Genomic DNA, 18,342 nt, shown 5'->3' on the forward strand with positions numbered 1-18,342 from the left:
TCTTTTCAACAGAAGAGCCGCTCCAGTGTTTTTCCATAGTAAAAAAAGGAGTGAGCACTAAAAGCTGGTGTTATCCAAAGGAGTGCCTTGGGTCTAATGAGGTTGCGAACCACTGGGTGTATAATTGTGATGTGTGTGTATTTGGTTTTGTTTCATTTGAAGAGGGTGTTCAGATAGACGCATGTTTTTGGTTTGAATTGAAAGCTGAGCCCAGCAGGGGAATTTCTTGCACAAAGTACCTTGCTATTCAGTGCCCAGGTGCCCCGTCCCCTTGTAAGATGTACGGTACCCTTTGGCACATTACTGAGGACTGACCCAATATAGGCTGAGGAAAAACATCACCTCCCGAGTCATTACTGAGGACTCTGTTTTGGGTTCAGCAGCTCTGTGTGTGTAAGCTGAAAAAAATGTCTGCGTGCTACACTTCACCATACCCAAATCCAACATGCACTTGTTCAGCCACCTCGGGAGTCTGCTAAAAAGCTGCTTTTACTGTAGGGAATCCAGATGGACCAAGTCACTCCAGTAGCTGTAAAACAGACCTTATCTGCATCATCCTGAAAAACTTATGACTGCCTGGCACAAACTGGATCTCTGGCTTAAGATGAAGGGTGTGTCTTGTAGGCAGGAGCCCTGTTTGTGAACAGCAGTCAAAGGTTTTCAGTCATGCATTGTTCTTGGACAACTTCTGCAAAGGACACAACAGCTGAACTCATGCCCTTGCTGCTCTTAATAGAACCATCATCTAGTAGAGATACCAGGATGAAAGCCCAGAATTGAAACCCACGTGCTATCCTGTGGAGATAGCTTGCAATACAAACTAGTCTTGTGGTGGTGCTGGCTTGTGGAAGGCAAGTCTGTGCCTAGGCCTGTGTGGGTTGTACTCAGAGACTTAGGTGATGTGAAGGCAGCTTGCTTGCCTGCGGAAGGCAGGAAAGAACTTGATGCTTTGAGAGGCAGCCCTTCCATTGTTGGAAGAACTAGAAATGAACTCCCTGGGGTGAGGAAGGTAAACTCCAGTCCTCACAAATCCAAGCAAATAGTGGCAACAATGTAAGTCCTCCATAGTAGCTATATTGCAGGGAATTGCTAAAACTTTGAGTGGGATATCATGGCATCTCCATCCTTAATGTATGTCACAAACCAGTCTGCAAAAAGTGGGGCAGGGTGGCACCTTAGTGACTAACTGGTTCAGAGAGGCATAAGCTTTTATAAACTTGTTTCCTATGAAAGGTCATGACCCAGTTAGTCTCTAAGGTGCCACCCTGCCCTACCTTCTCCCTGACTTCAGACTGATGCAACTAGCTGCCTCTGCAAACAAGTCTCCTTGTCTCTACATGTCTAAGTGCCAGGTCTTCCATCCATCACATTAGTTTGGCAGCAGGATTTATACCCTAGAGGTTGGACCGTGTAGTGTGATGGTGCTGCCACAGCTATCAGTGGCCTTCCCTCAGAGCAGACAGCCAGTCAGCTTAGCTGGAGGGAAAGGAAACAAGGACTGAAGTATAAGATCTCATCCTCAGTGCTTTCTGTAAAGACCCTTATTTTAGAACTGGGGCTTGGTTTTTATGCTTGATAACCGCCATTCATTTAACCCTTTTCCTTTCACTTGGACTCCAGCAGATGTTTGACTCGCTGTTCTCTCCTGTCCTCCAGACTACATCTTCTGCCTTGAAAGGTGCCATCCAGCTGGGCATCACACACACAGTTGGAAGCTTGAGCACCAAACCAGAGAGAGATGTTCTCATGCAAGATTTTTATGTAGTAGAAAGTATTTTCTTCCCAGGGTAAGGGCTTTTTCTTATTTGTGACACTCCCCCATAGGAGGAGGCAATCTGTGAGTTATGGGTTTGTGCTGTTACCTACAGGTTAGGGCTTCTGAGAAAAGAAAGCAACACTAGTCCCAGACAGGCCACCCTAGGCACGTACTGAGGCTTGCCGAGCCCATCACAGCCGTAGCAGCTTGTCCTGCATTTGTTGACATGGCACCTACACAACAGTGTTCTCAGGCCCTAATTTTAGGCGTTGTTCGACCTTTCCATTACAGCAGGCATTCCACAATGGTTGCCCTAACACTATGTATGGCAGAAAAATAACTGAAGCTGAGGCAGGCAGGGGGTTAAGGCAAGGGAATTTGAGGCATTCAGCTTGTTTTGTCCATCAGCCATGTATCGTGGGGCTTTGGGTACTGGCAGAAAATTTCCTTTCTGTTGACTTGCCTCTATATTAAAAGCGTCTCAAAAATGTCTTTTCTTTTCCTCCCCCACTCCACTCCCAATCAGCGAAGGAAGTAACCTAACCCCAGCTCATCACTACAATGACTTCCGTTTTAAAACCTACGCTCCGGTGGCATTCCGCTATTTCCGCGAGCTTTTTGGAATACGGCCGGACGATTATCTGGTAAGTCACTGGGAGCCAGTTTTTATTTTTAACTTACTCCCTGGTTAAATTTTTTTTCCCCCCTGTTCTCCAGCACTGGGGATGCTGTTCCTCCCCATTTCAAACATAGCTAGCACAGTGGATGATGTCCCTTCCCCTGCCTTTCCAGGGTTTGCCTTCATTTAGTAAAACTTTCTAACAGTGAGTCTTTGGGTAGGCTTGCTACTGCAGCCATGACCCATAGCTCACCCTTGCTAAATGGACAGATTAATATTTGCCTCTTTATGTGTCAGATCAGCATCAGCCTAGCACAGCCCCACGCAGGGTCCCATAACCTTTCCTTTCCTTTCTTATAATGTGTGTCTTCATGCCAGATAGTCTTTGCTTGGACTGACTGCAGACTTCCTGGTAAGTAGTGCTGAATGTGAATGGTCAGTCATCCCTGTAGGTTGAAATGCAGCCCCTGGAATTCCATTGCACCCACAACTCTGATCTGTTAATGTAGAGATCAAAATGCAGTTTCCTACACCAGCCCATGCGGTACCTGCAACCACAATGCCATATATTAGGCAAGAGCAACTGTAGTCTGCTCTGTTCTGCACGCACTTGGTGTGGGCCTTGGATAGCAACAAATTCCCAAGAGACCTTGTGGTCAGCCAGGCTTCATTGCTTCAGGCTTTGCTGAAGTTCATCCATGATCACTAAACCAGCAGCTTCAGAAAGGAACCTCCAACTTCAACCTCCTACAGTAGGTAGCTGCACTAACCATAAGAAGCAACAAAGCTGCCAGCACCACACCTGCCTCTTATCTCCCCAAGTAAGATGTGTTTTAGTACTACGCTGGTGACTGGTGTAAGAAGGCCCCAACATGGCAAGATGTGGACTACAGGGAGACCATCATGGCTGGGTTCCCTGCCTACCCTATGACTTGCTATACAGGATCTCACACCCTTCTTGTTAAACCATCTCTACTTATCAGCTAGCATATATATTAGTAACCAGTCAGTGTGGTGACTTGAATATTTATCTGTGTATAATCTGTTCTGCACTTACAGTAATGCCTTTTGCAAAAGTGTACGTGCTTATGAATAATGACTCTATATACAGACAACAGTGGGGAAGTCAGAGCTTGGATAAAGGGACCCCTACTTTTATTTACTCAGTCATGACTATGCTTTCCTCTTTCATCCATCTATCTCAGTACTCACTCTGCAACGAGCCACTCATTGAGCTCTTCAACTCTGGGGCCAGTGGTTCCATCTTCTACGTGTCTAGCGATGATGAGTTCATCATTAAAACAGTTCAGCACAAAGAGGCAGAGTTCTTGCAAAAGCTGTTGCCGGGATACTATATGGTAAGTCACTCAGGTGAGGTGTCTGTATTGGATGAAGCAATGATTATCCAGAGGTGTAATTTGAGTGCTGTTTTGTTCTGATAGTCTCAGGAGTACAGTCAGAGGTGCTGGGCACTCATAGCTCCCAAACACCACAAACTATGCTTTATCAGCATACTGGCCTTAGGGTTGGCTGGCTTCATTTCACCTTGGCTGCCTTATACTGGTACAGATTTCTGTAGGAATATTAAAAGCATCAGAGCTCTTGGATTTGATTTGCCTTCAGAACTGCTAATTGGTTTTTGAAGAGTGCTGCCTTCCCTCAAAGGGACTGGGTGGTAGATTCCTCACGACTGAATAGAGGAAAGTGCACCTGTTCAGCACCCCCTTAAATCAGTAGTCATTCAAGAAATTCACATCTATACATACAAAGACTCCTTCTGTATTTTCTTTTTCTTCCTCCCACTCCCCCCTCCAGTCTCCTCCCCCATCTGACCTGTCTTCACTCCATCAGTGTTGTTGATCAGATGCTCCATGTAAACCGAATGTGCCAATGTTTCGAGGCTTCTAGGTTTCTAAATAAAGGAACTAGAAAATACCATCCTAAATAAAAAGGCGGGCCCTGCCCATTCTGGAACAGAATAAAACACTGCCCAGCCACCAACCCCAGCACACAATACATGTGTAATCCCACTATAGATGGACAGGCATCTGGAACCAGACAGTCTCTTGGAGCTTTAACAACTGTCTTTCTGAATGGAAATTTGGCCATGATAATGAGGTTCATGTCCCTGGCTCATAAGTGCCATCAGTTTCTTAATGTCTGGACTGATCCACACTTCTGCTGGTATCAGCATTTTGCCTGGAATACTGGTTCTCTACAGCTCCTCCTTTGAAGTCTTGTCCGTCACACCAATGCCAGTATCTGCAGCCATCGGGGCTTAAAACTGCCCCATCCCTAACCTGCTCAGCAGATAAGGTCCTAGCTTGAGGAGGGAATGTAACTTAAACCTACTTTTGCCCTGAAGGTTCCTGCAGAGTGGGTTCTAGTAGGTAATTGTGTGGGTGGTGGAGGAGCACATTCCTTCTGCATGTGAAACATCCCAGTTTGCAAAGCAAACCTGAACTACTCTCAACATTGTCCATCTGTTTCCTGCGTTGTCCAGCCCTTGTTTTTTTGCTTGGATCCCTGAAAGCCCTGTTCCGTTGGGTTTGCCAATAAGGAGAGGCTAGGAAGGCAGCCTGATTTGTAATCTGTGATGTGCAGAATGTCTTTTATCTTTGTGGTTTAGAACTTGAATCAGAACCCTCGGACGCTGCTGCCAAAGTTCTATGGTTTGTACTGTGTGCAAGCTGGGGGCAAGAACATCCGCATCGTCGTGATGAACAACCTGCTGCCCCGCTCTGTGAAAATGCATCTGAAATATGACTTGAAAGGTTCCACTTACAAACGCAGAGCCTCCCAGAAGGAGCGGGAGAAAGTTTTTCCTACCTACAAAGACCTAGATTTCATGCAGGACATCCCAGATAGCCTGTTTTTAGACTCTGACATGTACAATGCCTTGTGCAAAACACTACAGAGAGATTGTTTGGTGAGTGACTGGTGAGGCGAACTATTTTTAAAACTGGTTTACCCACCTCCCCTGCTGATGTAATAATTTGAAATGGTGTGTACACACTCCTTTTGAAATAGTGCGTACATACAGATTCTGTCCTGGCTCTTAGGCCCATCATAATGTCATCTGTTTTTTTCCCCTTGGTGTTTCTCTTGTCCAGATAACTTGCATGATGCATTTAAGTTGAAAATATGTCTCTTCCCCAGAAAGGCATAGCCCAGATGTCTGCTTCTTCCCCTTCTAAATTCTGGCGTCCCAGTGTGACCAAGTGCAGACCTGGAGAGCTTCACTGTCACAGTCCATTCGGTCTTTGGTGCACGCATCACTATTTCAAACTAGGGACCTAATTCTCAGATAGTTCCATCCTGAGTTAAGCTCAAAATTGTAACCTAGAGGGATAAGTTAGCTGTCTCAGCTCTCACTGGCTAGTTTGACTTTTTTCCCACAATGCGTTATGGTAGAAATCTAATTTTATTCTCTCAAGAGTTGTTCTGTGGCCAGTGGGTAGGATGTCAGGCCCAATATGTTGTGTAACCTCGCCTAAATTCCTTCCTTTCCATACCTCAGTCCTCTGTGGAAATATATACTTTCCCTTATATAATTGCAAACCAAGTATTAGATGCCATCCCCTCGGTGCAATCAAACCCCTGATAACACTATTACTGTGTTACATTTTGCAAAGCAAGCTGGTCATTAAATACCTCTCACTGTTTCTGTGCAGGTTCTCCAGAGTTTTAAAATCATGGATTACAGTTTGCTTGTGGCGATCCACAACATGGATCAGGCACAAAAAGAGCACGCCATAGCTGATGGGACTTCCCAGGCAGATACGCGGAGGCCAGCAGCCCAGAAGGCCCTCTACTCCACAGCCATGGAGTCTATCCAAGGAGAGGCCCGGCGAGGCGGTACCATAGAGACTGACGATCAGTATGTCTGCATCGGTTTACATTCACATTAAACAGTGGGGCAGAACCCAAGGGAGATGGATTTATGGCCAGGTTTTGGTTGAGTTTGAGGGAGTCTCAGACTCCTCTGTAGTGGATAGCTATACATTAAACATCCAACACTTCCATGCACCAAAATGGATGAGCTCCCGCAATTTTGGGTTAAATAAAGAGCTGAAAAGAGAGGGCAAAATAGTAATTCAGTAATTTCTTAGCCCAGCTGTAGCTGCTCTCTGTGTTGATGCTCGTTACATAGCTAATTCCCTTAATGTTCAGCCCACGTGAGGCAGAGTCGTATTAAGATGGCAGTGAGTGAAAAGACCTTGATCTAAGTCATGCTCCCACATTTTGTGCTTCTTGTGTTTCTTTCTAGAATGGGAGGCATTCCAGCCCGCAATGCAAAGGGGGAGAGGCTGCTTCTATATATCGGAATCATTGACGTGTTGCAGTCCTACAGGTAATCGATATTAAACAACTACCAGCATTTTATGTGAGGATAAAGGAAATTTCCAATAACAAAATTGGCTTTTTTTTTTAAATTTATTTTTGTCTCTGTCTCTATTTGCAATGGTTTAAATTGCTTCCTGAAGGCAAGAAAGTGGTACTGCTCTCATTCTCCCCCCGCCCCCTCACTGGTTGAGAGCCTAGCCTCCTTTCCTGGATCTTGCATCCTTCATTTATCCAGTATCAGAGTATAGGCTTACTCTCAGAAAAAAACAGTTCCTTAAGACTTAGTTATTATAGAGAGGGAGCGTGCAGGAAGTGGCTGAGAAAAATAGGTGTTTTCCTAAAATGGATGCAACTCTCTTCTGCCTGACATAAATAACTATGGGGCTCTTCTCTAGATGTGTGGCATTTGTCAGGACAGCACTTCAAGGGGCATTTTAGCACACTTGAATAAAAAAGAGAATTGTCTAAGAACAAATGTCAAAAGTCCCCATTAAAAATCAACAAATTGCAGAGTTGATCACTGTTTCGTGCTCGTGAATACCTCTCCTTGGAAGTGGGGGGGAAAAGCTGCTGTTGAACATGTTTGTTTGAAGCCAAAAAATTGACTGATCGTCGGTTTCAGTTCAGTGTTAGAAGTCAGACTTTAGCACTTTGACCTAATATAAGAACACTGATAGCGAAGCATGAATGTGGAAAAACTTACCTCTTCACTCCTCAAAATTTCCTTTTCAGATTCATTAAGAAATTGGAACACTCCTGGAAAGCGCTGGTACATGATGGGGTAGGTTGCTCAAATGTTGTTGTTAAATTAGCTGGTAGTAGTCTAAACTGCATTCTCCTGTGTTCAGTCGCATATGTGGTTTTGTGTTTAGAGGCCTGGATTTTAAAGTGCTAGGTTTCCTCTCATATAAGACCCGCCCCCCGAATAATATCTGCATCTTGTTTTTGTTTATAAGTTTGGGGGGTTTTGTTTAAGTTAATAAGTATAACCATCTCTGTACTGCTGTTAGAGTGTTGTAGCCAGCAGGGGCAGGTACACATGCACTCCCTGAGCATGGCGGTGCACCCCCTACAAAAATGCTGCCGGCAGCCCCTTGGTCACAGCTCACCCCTCCACCCACCAACAGTGCTGGTGGCATCTGCAGGAGTTTCCCCCCCTTTACCGCCATTGCTCTCCCACTGCCATCATGCCCCGCCCAGCCGCCGGGGGCATATGTCTTTCATGGTAGCCAGGATGCTGGTCTAGGATGCTGGTTTTCAACCTTTTTTCATTTGTGGACCCCTTTGGAAATTTTGAATGGAGATGTTGGACCCCTTTGAATTGTAACATGGGTGTTCATATACTTTTGATTGATCATAGTCATCTTTGGCAGACCCCCATGGGTCCAAAGACCACAGGTTGAAAGCCACTGGTCTAGGAAATGTATGAGAGCCAAGGGCTTTGTGTGATAGCTTTTACTGGGCCAGCTGTTTAGTTGGGAGAGATGCTGGATGTCTGTCTCTTGTGTATCAAATGCTTTTCCTCAGGTCATACAAACCCCCTTCCCTCTTAAAACAGTCTATAATGCTTGACTAGTTAAAGTTAAGGCACTTACCACTCACCTCCACTAGAAGCTACACATCACTTTATTGACACTCATAAAAGTATGTCTTTAATCTAAACTGCAGCTGCATTTGCTCCAAACTATCTGTAACTGTAGAAAGAGAGAATTTTTGTGATTTCCTAGTTGGTCTAATAAAAGGTATCATCTCTGAACCAAGAATTTTAGAGTTTTGCATTCCATAACTCTAGAAGAAACCCATGTTGTCCTAAACTTTAGTTGAAACCTAAACCTATTCAAACCAATTGTCCTTTGACTTCCAGGATACTGTATCTGTGCATAGACCCAGCTTCTACGCAGACAGGTTCCTACGGTTCATGTGCAACACAGCATTCAAGAAAATACCATGTAAGTGTTTCTTTGCAGTGGACTGCACCTTCCCGCTTAGCCTTGTTTGGAGAGCAGATAAAGGAAGGGTGTTTGACTAGTAGGAAGCTTATTGTGCTGCGTCAGGGTTTTTCTTGGTGGCAGGAAGATATTTTGCCCCACTGAACACAAGTAACAAGACTTAGAGGAAAAACCTTCTCTGTCAGCTTGTTGCTTCACAGCACAGCATTTTTTTTCTGCATCCATTGAATGAAGGGATTGAGGCTATTGCTGTCAGACCTCATGGTGGCTTTTAGAGAAGGGGATGCTGAGATCTCCTTTTCTTCTGTCTTCCAGTGAGACCTTCTCCTTCAAAAAAGAGCCGGTCAGGCACGACTGTCCAGCGGAGGACGGGGCAAAGTGGAGCTCCCATCCAGGCCCAGTTGTCCTGTGAAACAAAGGCACAAGTAATGACAGAAGCAGATGTGGAGCAAGGTTGGTGCCAGCACCAGAGAAGTTGGGTGAAGGGAATTGCCTCTGAATCCTTAAAGATCAGATTTGTTGGATCAAAACTTTCCATTGATTAGCTTTGGGTGCATTATTATCCGTTCTCAGTGACTCTGCCAGGCTGCTGATGGGGCCTGTTCTGGGATAACGTGCAACAGCAAGCCAACATGAATGCTGTATCAGTTAAGGACCCTTGGATTTATTCCAGGTGTCAGCAGACCCAGAGGAGTTCAGGCTTTCCAAACTATCCCTCACAGTCCACATAGGCACCTCCCAGCTCTCAGTCCCTTTTTCCTTAAAGATAGAATAGTAGAATATCTATAGATGTGTAAGCATAATTAGCTTTGGAGACCAGTGAAGCTAAGAAATGATGAGATGCTAGAAGGCATTGGGCACTGTTGAATTACAAGTATATCCAGTTCTGACAGGCTGTGGAAGGGGGACAGTAAAAGCTTGTAGTTCAGGGTGTATGCCAGTCCTTAACTGTCAGAGACCAGCATGAGCCTTAGGCAGATCTGCCTCCCACAGGGTTCCTGCAGTATCTGTCACAGACAGGAAACTATCATGGTTGGATTGCTGGTCTGATCCAGGACCTTGATTCCTGCGGCCAGGTTCTCTTCTGGTGTATCATTCCCTGCCTGATAGTGCTCTCCTGTGTATGCAGGTCTCAAGCTTAACATTCCCACTGATGCACTAAGTATACAGGACCCTTCTGTTTTCGGGCCCCTGCAGGATTGCTTGTAATGTGATGTAGCTCAGGAGAACTGCTGAAGATCTTGATGCCCAATGAGTTCTTGCCATTCATGTAGCACAGTGCTCTTGATCAAGCCCTGGATGGAACAGCCTGCTCTGTGCTCTTCCACCAGGTTCACATCTTGGCCGCCCAGATCTCCTTCCCCGAACACCTCCAGTAGATGAAGCTAACAGTGATTCCATAGCGACAACCTTGTCCACCTCTTCTTTGGGCAGTGGTGGCCTCAACTCTCCAGCAAACAGGTAAGCCCTTTCCAGGTGCTCCCATGCATGGAAGGACAGCATTGCTGGCAAACTGGGCATCTTCCACTCCAGGACTGATCCATGCTGCTTTGGAATGTGATTTGGCATGCTTACTGAAGCGTACACCTCCTTGGAGCAGTTCTCACATACCAGGCTGGTTGTTCCATCCACTCCAAGCACATGCATGGTGTCCTTATTATGTCTTGTCCTTATAACATGTGTAGTGATTTGTTTGCAGATAAGTCATGGCTGTATCTTCAGCTTTTCTCAGGTGGGAACTTTCCTGGCCTCTCAAATTCTGCTCTTTTTTTGATCATTTGGAAAAAGAGCTTGACATGAATCATTTAGTGATAAGGAGAAGAGCATGAGTATAACAGTGAGCAAGGTTGAAAGACATAACTTGATTTGATTGAGTGTGCTCAGCTTCCATTGGCTCAGTAAGAAATCAAGAATGAAATGCCTCGGTAAAGGAGGCTGAAGGTGAATAACAGATGCCTTGTTACTTCTTCAAAGTAAGGTGCTTGGCCAGCAGTGAGGAAGTACTGAGGGGACTGCCTTGAATGTTTGCTTTGTTGCAAAGGGGGAAAGAACAATCATGGGAGACCTGTGGTGGGGAAAATCCCTTTTATGGAAGCCCACAGATCCTTTGTAGCAGTAACTTCCCTTATCACCAGTGATCAAAAACCTTTTGTTCCCAATCAGAGTCCACAGACTGCAGAACATCACACACCCAACCTAACATCTGGCTCGTGTTCCTTTCTGGCCAGAACTGGAGTATAAAATTTCTGATGCAATCTCAGTCCCCCCAACATCTTTGTAGGGATCCTGACAGCTTCTCCTTTTCAATAAAACGGCATGTCTGAGGCTTTATTTTTGTTTGTTCACCACTGAGGGTCTCTCCTCTTTTAATTCCTGCTCAGGTCAGTGGGAGTGCAAGTTCACAAATCCGAAAGCTCAGCAAAGGATTTGACTAGAACCTCTCCTGGCATCTGCTCAACTGGGTGAGGGTGAAACCGGACTTTGCCTGAAACCTCTTAAGTTTTAAACACTGGTTCTCCTGTCTGTAGAGGAATGGAGCCCATTTGTCCGGAGAGAGCCGGCCTCTTTACTACTCGGGGGCTCTAGGGGGTCTGTTTGCAGTGAGTTGACCTTTTTATGTAATACAGTACCCTTGAATGCAGTTGGTACCTCTCCAAGATGCAATACCTTTTTAAGGGCATTTGTAAGCTTACAAATGAAGCAAGAAATCCCTTGAGGGATATGGTGTCATCGTTGTATGATCTGGCATTACCCATGTTTAATAGACGGGTTTGGTCATGGTGTTCCATCGGAGCTGGAATCCTGTGAATAAATTGCTGCAGTGAGACCTGAGTTTTGTGGTTAGAGCAGCGGTCTCTTGGAGCTTGCATTCAAACTCGGGCGCTGTACAGAAGGGATAGCATGATGGCATTGTTTCATCCTTTTACAGCAGATCTTTACAGGGAAGCAGAATGTCTCCTCTATAGAGTCAGCGTGTCTGTGCCTGTAGTTACCACTCACCAGGGAATCTCATTTCTTTGTCCCATGTAGGTCACTAGTATTGTGGACTCACAGCTCCGACAGCTATTCGTTTAGAACGCTTCTCAGCTTCCGCTCGCATAGGTGAGGGTAAAGATGTAGACCCCACTTCTAGACACGAGAGAGTCAGCCTCCTAGCTCTTGGTGACAGGTTGATGTAACAGCCTGCCTCTCTGCTTATCCTGCTTTGTTCATTCTGTATGCAGAAGCCCATATGCCTCTTGCAGTTATGTAAGCTATACTGGGTAGCAGCATATGCTTACAGTAAGCTCTGGGTACCCTACAGCTTCCATGGACAGATATATGCAGCTATCCCTGTAAAGCCCAGTGCTGTTGACAGATCTCCATTGCCATACTGGATTGAATCATTCATCCACTAAGGCCAATATCGACAATGCTTCAAGGCAAGGCACGGTGCTGTTTGGGTGGGAAGGAGCATTTCTCCTTGATGGCCCTAGCAGTTAGCATGTTTGCTGTCCACTGACCACTCTTTTTACTGAGTGTCAGAAGAACTTGGCACTGAGTTAAAACTCCCCAGGGTTCTCCCTGGACCCATAATTATCTGACGGGGCAGAAGCACTAATCAGCATTTGCAAATCGCCATGAGATCTCTGATTTAAAAACCCTACTATGGAGAAGTGCTGTTGTGTGCAGTCAGCATCTCTAATAAGGAATGCCAGAACCTGAGCTTCCTTGTGAGTTTAGCTGGCCCTCTGGCTGGGTCCCCTGGCACTGAATTAATGTCCTTAAATTCTCCCAATTTTTATGAAGAGCGTTTCATAGGTGCTTTCACCAGGCATTTCTCTGTAGCCAACACTTGACTGTAATGGTTTAATTGGGGTAATCCTGCCCTGAGCTAGGGATGTAAATGATTAAATGATTGGTTGTTTAAACCCAATAATAACCAGTTATAGTTTAGTGTGGGACAGGGTCAGCCTGGCAGGGGAGGGGAGGAAGGGAAGCTGGGCAGTGCCCCAGCAGGAACTGGAAGGCAAGAGAGAGGGAGGGGGGTGCAGCGGCAAAGTCTAGTACCTACAGCTAGGCTCTGGACCCCAGTGCGGCTGCTTGCAGCCTCCCTGCTGCCTGCAGTAAGCAGCCTGGGTTCCATGGCAGGTGGCACGGGCTTACCCAGAGCCTGGGCTGCTCACAGCAGGCAGTGGGGGGGCTGCAAGCAGCTGCACCAGGGTTCATTTAGCCCAGCTATTGGGTACTAGTCTCACTTCTTCCTGCTCCTGCCCCCCCCCCAAGAAATGTAGCTCAGCCATACCAATTAATCATTTAACCATTGTAATTACAACAGGTTAAACAGATTTGTTTTTAATTGGTATATACTTCCCTATCCTGAGCTTGGAGCTAGATTAGGTGGCTGCTTGAGGTCCCTGCTCTCCTATGATTCTAAGATTTCCCTTCTTGTGCCGTCAGCGCAGCTGAAGCGTTCAGGCAGCATTGATTATTTCTTCTTTTATTTCTGCTTAGGTCAGTGGGAACAGAAGCTTGCAGTTCAGAAAGGTCAGCAGCGGAGGTAGCTAGCATGCCCCCGAGTACCAGCTCCAGTAGGTGAGGCTTAACTTAGGCAAGGAAGATGCAGCATTGTATTAATTGCCAGCCAGGGTATACAATGGTGTCTGTAACAAAGAATTCCAGAGCCTGAACGTCCTTTTACAGTTTATAAATTTTCATGATTTTTACGTTTTTAAAAAAACGTTCTATGGGGATTCTAACCAGGCACTTCCACCGATGTAAATTCAGTCCATATGGAACTTGTATGCACATTTGAGCATCTCCCATTTCATCTTTGCATAGGTCAATAGGAACGACAGCTCACAATTCAGAAAGCTCCACGGAGGAGGTAGCTAGCACAGCCCTGAGTTCCTGCTTGTATAGGTGAGGCTTATCTGGGTAGGGGAGATGTAGTTTTTTGCAGCTGGGCCCAGCTGTGTTCTAGGCATGAGGACCTGGACAGCTCTGACTGCAGGTGCCTTCCAACCCTACTTCTCTGACTTCTACGATGTGGACACCAGCAAACAGATGTTGAGCACAGGGCATGTGTTTGTAGGGCAGCCATTTGTCATGCAGTGAAACATAACAGCTGGACACCATCACGTGTTCTGCTCTGCTGGTTGCTTTTACATATCTGAGATGCTTTACACCACATGGCAAGACCTGTGCTTCCAGCAGGCCCTGGAAGCTGACTGTGGGAGGCTGCATACCTCCAGCTGTCTCCCTGCAGACATGACCCCTCATTTAGGTTCTAGTGGCTGTCTTGAAATAAAGGGACCTGCAGTATGTTTCACATGCAGTCTGTGCTCAAGGGTGTTCAACCCCCTGGCCTGCAGGCTACATATAGTCTGGACTGTCATGTCATCTGGCCTGCAGGGCTCTCCACAGTTCCAAAAATATGGCAGTGGAGGAGCAGTGGCAGCACTTAATTGCTACTCCTGCTGCCAAATTTCCCAACCTATGGGGAGTCCTTCAGGCAGATAGCATGGCCCTGTGTGCTAGACTGGGCACCGGGTGCTGCTGTGTCACAGGGTAGGATCTGACCCACAGAGTGGCCCCATACCCCTCATCCCGCCCATGGAACTGAAGGGCTGAGTGACATCGATCTAGGTCATAGATTCACAACTGGATGCGGGAGGAGTCAGGTCACACAAATGTTGGGGGTTTCCTCTTGCCCATTTCTTCCCCCTATCATGCATGTTGCTAATCTAAACCAGTTTCTAAATGCTGAGGAGGAGGAGCCAGAGTCCTGAAAGGCAGGGATACAAGGGAAAAGGGGGCTGTTTTCAACTGATTTACAGTATAAAGCAATGAAAAATTAGCTTCCTGCTCACCCATAGTCTAAAAGGTCAGGTCTCCTGTCAGCTTTTGGTGCACATGCAAGTTATAGAGGCAGATTGTTGTCATTCTATGAATTAAAAATGCATCATGGGACAGAAGAGGGTTAGAAAGAAACTGAATGTCAAATAAGGGCTTGTGAATCTGGAAGGCCTAGTAAATGCCAATGTGAGCAGTTGGATTGTTGGTGCCTTTATCTGATCTCCAAAACTAGTTTCCTGTGGGATTCTGGATATCTACTCTAGAGCGCTGAGGAGCTCTGCAGAGGGGAACAGTGTGTAATTGGACAAAGTGTTTCACGTCATGTTTAAGATGCTTGTTTACATAATAGCAATTAAGCGTGGGGGCGAGAAGGCATGTGCAGAGAGAGCAAACAGGAGGGATGAGCGTGTTAGGGTTGGACGTGCATTGGCTTTGACTTTGTGTTTCCTTATGAGTCACTGCTCAACAGCGGCCCTTGAAACACGCCTCCAATAGAAGGCTCCTCTAACAGCTCTTGCTGGAATAAAATACCTGCCAGTTTCATTCACAGTGTGCTCTGTCCCAGGAAGAGGCAGTAACAAATGACAGCCTTCCTGTTGGGTGCGGAGGAGACAGCCAGCTGTTTCCCAAGAGCTGATAGTGCCTTTACAGGCCTGTCTACTAGCTTGGCAAATGAGCCAGTGGCTGTGGCCCCATATCGGTGCCTTCTTCATATTTGAGTATCAGCTTGTCAGGAAACCCCAAGACATGAAGTATTGATGGCTTATTTTAAAAACTGCTTTATAGGTCTCCTTCTTGTGTTTCCTCAGTGGCTCACCAGGGCCCTCCCTACCAGAGCGCACCGCAGAGCTGAAAGAACAGTTTGAAGACCTGCCCGAGACGGAGATAAGCTTTGTAAGTGCCTGCGTTCCAACACCAGCAGCTAGGAAGATGCTGTCAGGTAGCTTGATGCACCCGATCAAAATAGGCTTTAACTCTACATCGCCCTGAAAGTGGGTGGAAACGCAGGTTGTGCTGAGTGTACAAAAAGCAAGGCATGGAAAGGACTAACTTTCTCTGTTCTGAGAGACTCCAGCTGTGACCCAGTCTTGTAGCTGTCCCCCAAAGGGCATGAGATTGCAGTAGGTCCAGAGATGAGAATGGAGTGGAGATAGCTGTGCTTCCTAGCCTCAGGGGCACCTGAGAACAGAGCAGAGAATGAAACCGGCCAGGCTTGGTTTTGTTCTCAAAGCTGAAAGGAAACTAAGAGCATCCCTTACTGCCAGGCTGGTCAGGGACATACACCTCTGTCCCAGTCCCTGTTGCTGCTGCCTGGTGCATGGTGTAGAATGGACCATGCAAACATCTTGGTTCCTTCACACCTCCAGAAGTGGGGCTGTGCTTTGGAATACTTCTTACTCTCTGCTAGGTCCTGGAGCTTGGAGGACTGTGTGCGGGGGGAGCAGCTGCAGTGGCAGGGACTAGAACCAAGAGCTCCAGCATGTCCCTGGCCAGATGGACTGACAGCTGTTGGGTAATGTGGGGGTGTGCTTGCTAGGTTGCAGCAGGTGAGGACACTGAGTAGGAACGTTTCGCTGCAGTCTGGGGTGCTGTTGGGGAGGAGATCTGCCTTCAACCAGTGTGTGAGCAAGGGCTTCCTGCCCCCAAGTCCCCTTGGGTATTCAGGGCTGGGGGCTCTCTAGGGTTTCCAGGATGGGGGTTGCTCTAGTGGGTGCTCCCCAAGGCTTCCCCACTGCTGAGAAACTGCAGGGTGATGAAGCAAGTTCAGTAATTGTTGTACACGTGCTTTGTGAAGGAGCCCCCACCCTCCACCCCCAATTGCATCACCTTTTGAAGATCAACCCTATAAAAAATGATACTCTGGCTCTTGTGACTGAGCTGTTAACTTGACCTTCTCTGACTGGAGGGTTCCCATCCCCTGATTTGAGATTACATCCTGTAGGAGTGTGTGTCTCAGCTAGTCCAGAGAAACCAGAAGGCGCTGAAGCTAGTTTAGAAGGGGAAAGCATGGCTTCAAGACATGTGAGCAAGTGCTTGGTCCTGGGCAGAGACAAGCTGCCGGCCTCTTATTTGCCCCCAGGACTTTAACTCAGCAGCTTTCACCAGCAGAAGAAATTCTTTCAAATGGTTTGGTAGAAGGCAGGGCTGAGTGGCACCTAGTTAAGCCTTTAAGATGCCATCCTGCCCTGCCTGACTTTACTTGTTTCTTTTTCTGTTTTCTCTTCGCAGTGAAATGACACGGGGAGAATGTTGATGTAAGCAGAAGACTTCTCCATACTCTGTCCGGTCTGTGGAGTATGATGCAGATTCAGCCCTTGATGCTGATTTATTTTTTTTAGAAACCTTTATCTGGACAAGAAGGCCTAGAAGCTGGGAGTCTGGGACGTACTTGGTGACATAGTATTAACAGAGACTGAGTCTGGAGCAGCCGCCTCTTTGGAATGCCTCCTTAGAGTCTCCTTTTTGAGCAAAGCCCTTAAAGAAGGGAGCTGGTTGCAGCCAGCATGTTTTCTGCTGTCGTCCTTTCTTTGTAGCCTGGCAGGAACAAGGCCAGTCACCTCAGAGGAGCAGGGGCTGCTTGCTATGGGCTGAAGCCCATTCAGGAATGGGAGCCAGCTTTCAGAGAGAGCGTGAGTTGCTTCGGGACAAGGACAAACCTTGCTAGAAGAATGGCCAACTCTCAAGAGTTCTGGGGGATACAGACATTGGAGCCTCGTTGGAACAGTCTGCAACAGATCAATGTAGTTTTTTGGTTTTTTTATTATTATTATTATTATTTTTAAACGTTAATTTAAGTTTGTTTCTTTTCTTGATGTTAGTTGTCATTTTATTTTTAGTCAGTAATAATTATACCCATTCTGGGGGGGTTGTTTTTTGTTTTGTTTTTTTTAATTTAAAAATCTCTATTTTTATCAGTGTTCCACCGAAAATAGGGTCCCATGTGTGAAGGGAGCAGAAGGGGAAGTGCCTGTTCTCCCATGGGACTGGTATCGATCATGGAGGTCTCTTTTTTTGTCAGCCACTCTTTCGACACGATGTTGTCCCCAGAAGGTGACGTAAAACAGCCCTCACCCCCACAACACTTGGTGCTTTATCATGGTTCGGTGCTTGGAGGACTTAGAATGTGCAAAGCTTTTAAGGTGTCAGGGAGGTTCAGAATTGCTTTGTCCTGTTTGAAACTAACCCTTTTCAGTCTCCCCCGTGACTGATACGAGTGCAAAGACAAGGGGAGATCTTTGTAACTGGCTCAGTTTTTGGGTTTTTTTAAGCTTTTCAGTGTTTCTAAGCAAATGGACCAAACCTATCCTGCTCACAGGGTTTTTTCCCCTTTCCTCCCTCCCAGTATTATGTCCTTTTTTGGGGTCACCACTTGGAAAACCTCACACTTTCTATAGGCAAATTTCTTTTTGATAGCTCTGCTTGTCTCTTGCCCCATCAGCTGCAGGCTTAGCATACAGTGCTCTGACAAGCCCCAGACGGAGATTCCCACATATGTGATCGCCAGCTGTCTGTGCATAGTGACGAAGTGTGTTGCACTCAGATTCCAAAGCTCCGCCTTTTGGTTTTTTGGGGTTTTTTTTGTTTTTTAAAGGAATAAGCTTGGAAGGTTGAATTACTGTCCCATGCATATAAACCTTAACTGAGCTGTCTTCTGCAGACACTTGTCTAGACAAGTCCGAGCATACATTGAACCGACTTATTTTCACTAAAACAATTTTTTTAATTAAAAAGAAGCAAATCATCTGCCTTTTTCATCCCCCCGCAAAAAGATTGTAACCCTCCTACCCGCTCCTTTTGTATAAAAATAATAATATTAAAAAAAAAAAAAAAAA

At 46.2% G+C, this 18,342-nt stretch overlaps 1 protein-coding gene across 16 annotated transcripts in view; it reads left to right on the top strand.

Moving 5' to 3' along the window:
* PIP5K1A (phosphatidylinositol-4-phosphate 5-kinase type 1 alpha) overlaps positions 1-17,434 on the top strand; it is a 33,540-nt gene extending 16,106 nt beyond the window's left edge. For 3 of the 16 annotated variants that reach the window (XM_019556908.1, XM_019556913.1, XM_019556914.1), the window contains exons 4-19: positions 1,657-1,787; positions 2,283-2,400; positions 3,581-3,733; positions 5,005-5,304; positions 6,050-6,255; positions 6,646-6,729; positions 7,455-7,503; positions 8,587-8,671; positions 8,987-9,124; positions 10,003-10,132; positions 11,053-11,133; positions 11,702-11,773; positions 13,166-13,246; positions 13,493-13,573; positions 15,319-15,403; positions 16,739-17,434. In XM_019556908.1, coding sequence (XP_019412453.1) covers positions 1,657-1,787; positions 2,283-2,400; positions 3,581-3,733; positions 5,005-5,304; positions 6,050-6,255; positions 6,646-6,729; positions 7,455-7,503; positions 8,587-8,671; positions 8,987-9,124; positions 10,003-10,132; positions 11,053-11,133; positions 11,702-11,773; positions 13,166-13,246; positions 13,493-13,573; positions 15,319-15,403; positions 16,739-16,741 — 1,797 coding nt within the window. In that variant the 3' untranslated portion in view covers positions 16,742-17,434. Of the gene's footprint in view, positions 1-1,656; positions 1,788-2,282; positions 2,401-3,580; positions 3,734-5,004; positions 5,305-6,049; positions 6,256-6,645; positions 6,730-7,454; positions 7,504-8,586; positions 8,672-8,986; positions 9,125-10,002; positions 10,133-11,052; positions 11,134-11,701; positions 11,774-13,165; positions 13,247-13,492; positions 13,574-15,295; positions 15,404-16,738 lie in introns of all 16 variants that reach the window. The other 13 variants (XM_019556911.1, XM_019556910.1, XM_019556909.1 and 10 more) reach the window with 13 other exon arrangements.
* Positions 17,435-18,342: the final 908 nt, after the last annotated feature.

The sequence above is a fragment of the Crocodylus porosus genome, unplaced genomic scaffold, assembly GCF_001723895.1.
Source record: "Crocodylus porosus isolate Cpor-Errol unplaced genomic scaffold, CroPor_comp1, whole genome shotgun sequence".
NCBI classification, from domain to species: domain Eukaryota; kingdom Metazoa; phylum Chordata; order Crocodylia; family Crocodylidae; genus Crocodylus; species Crocodylus porosus.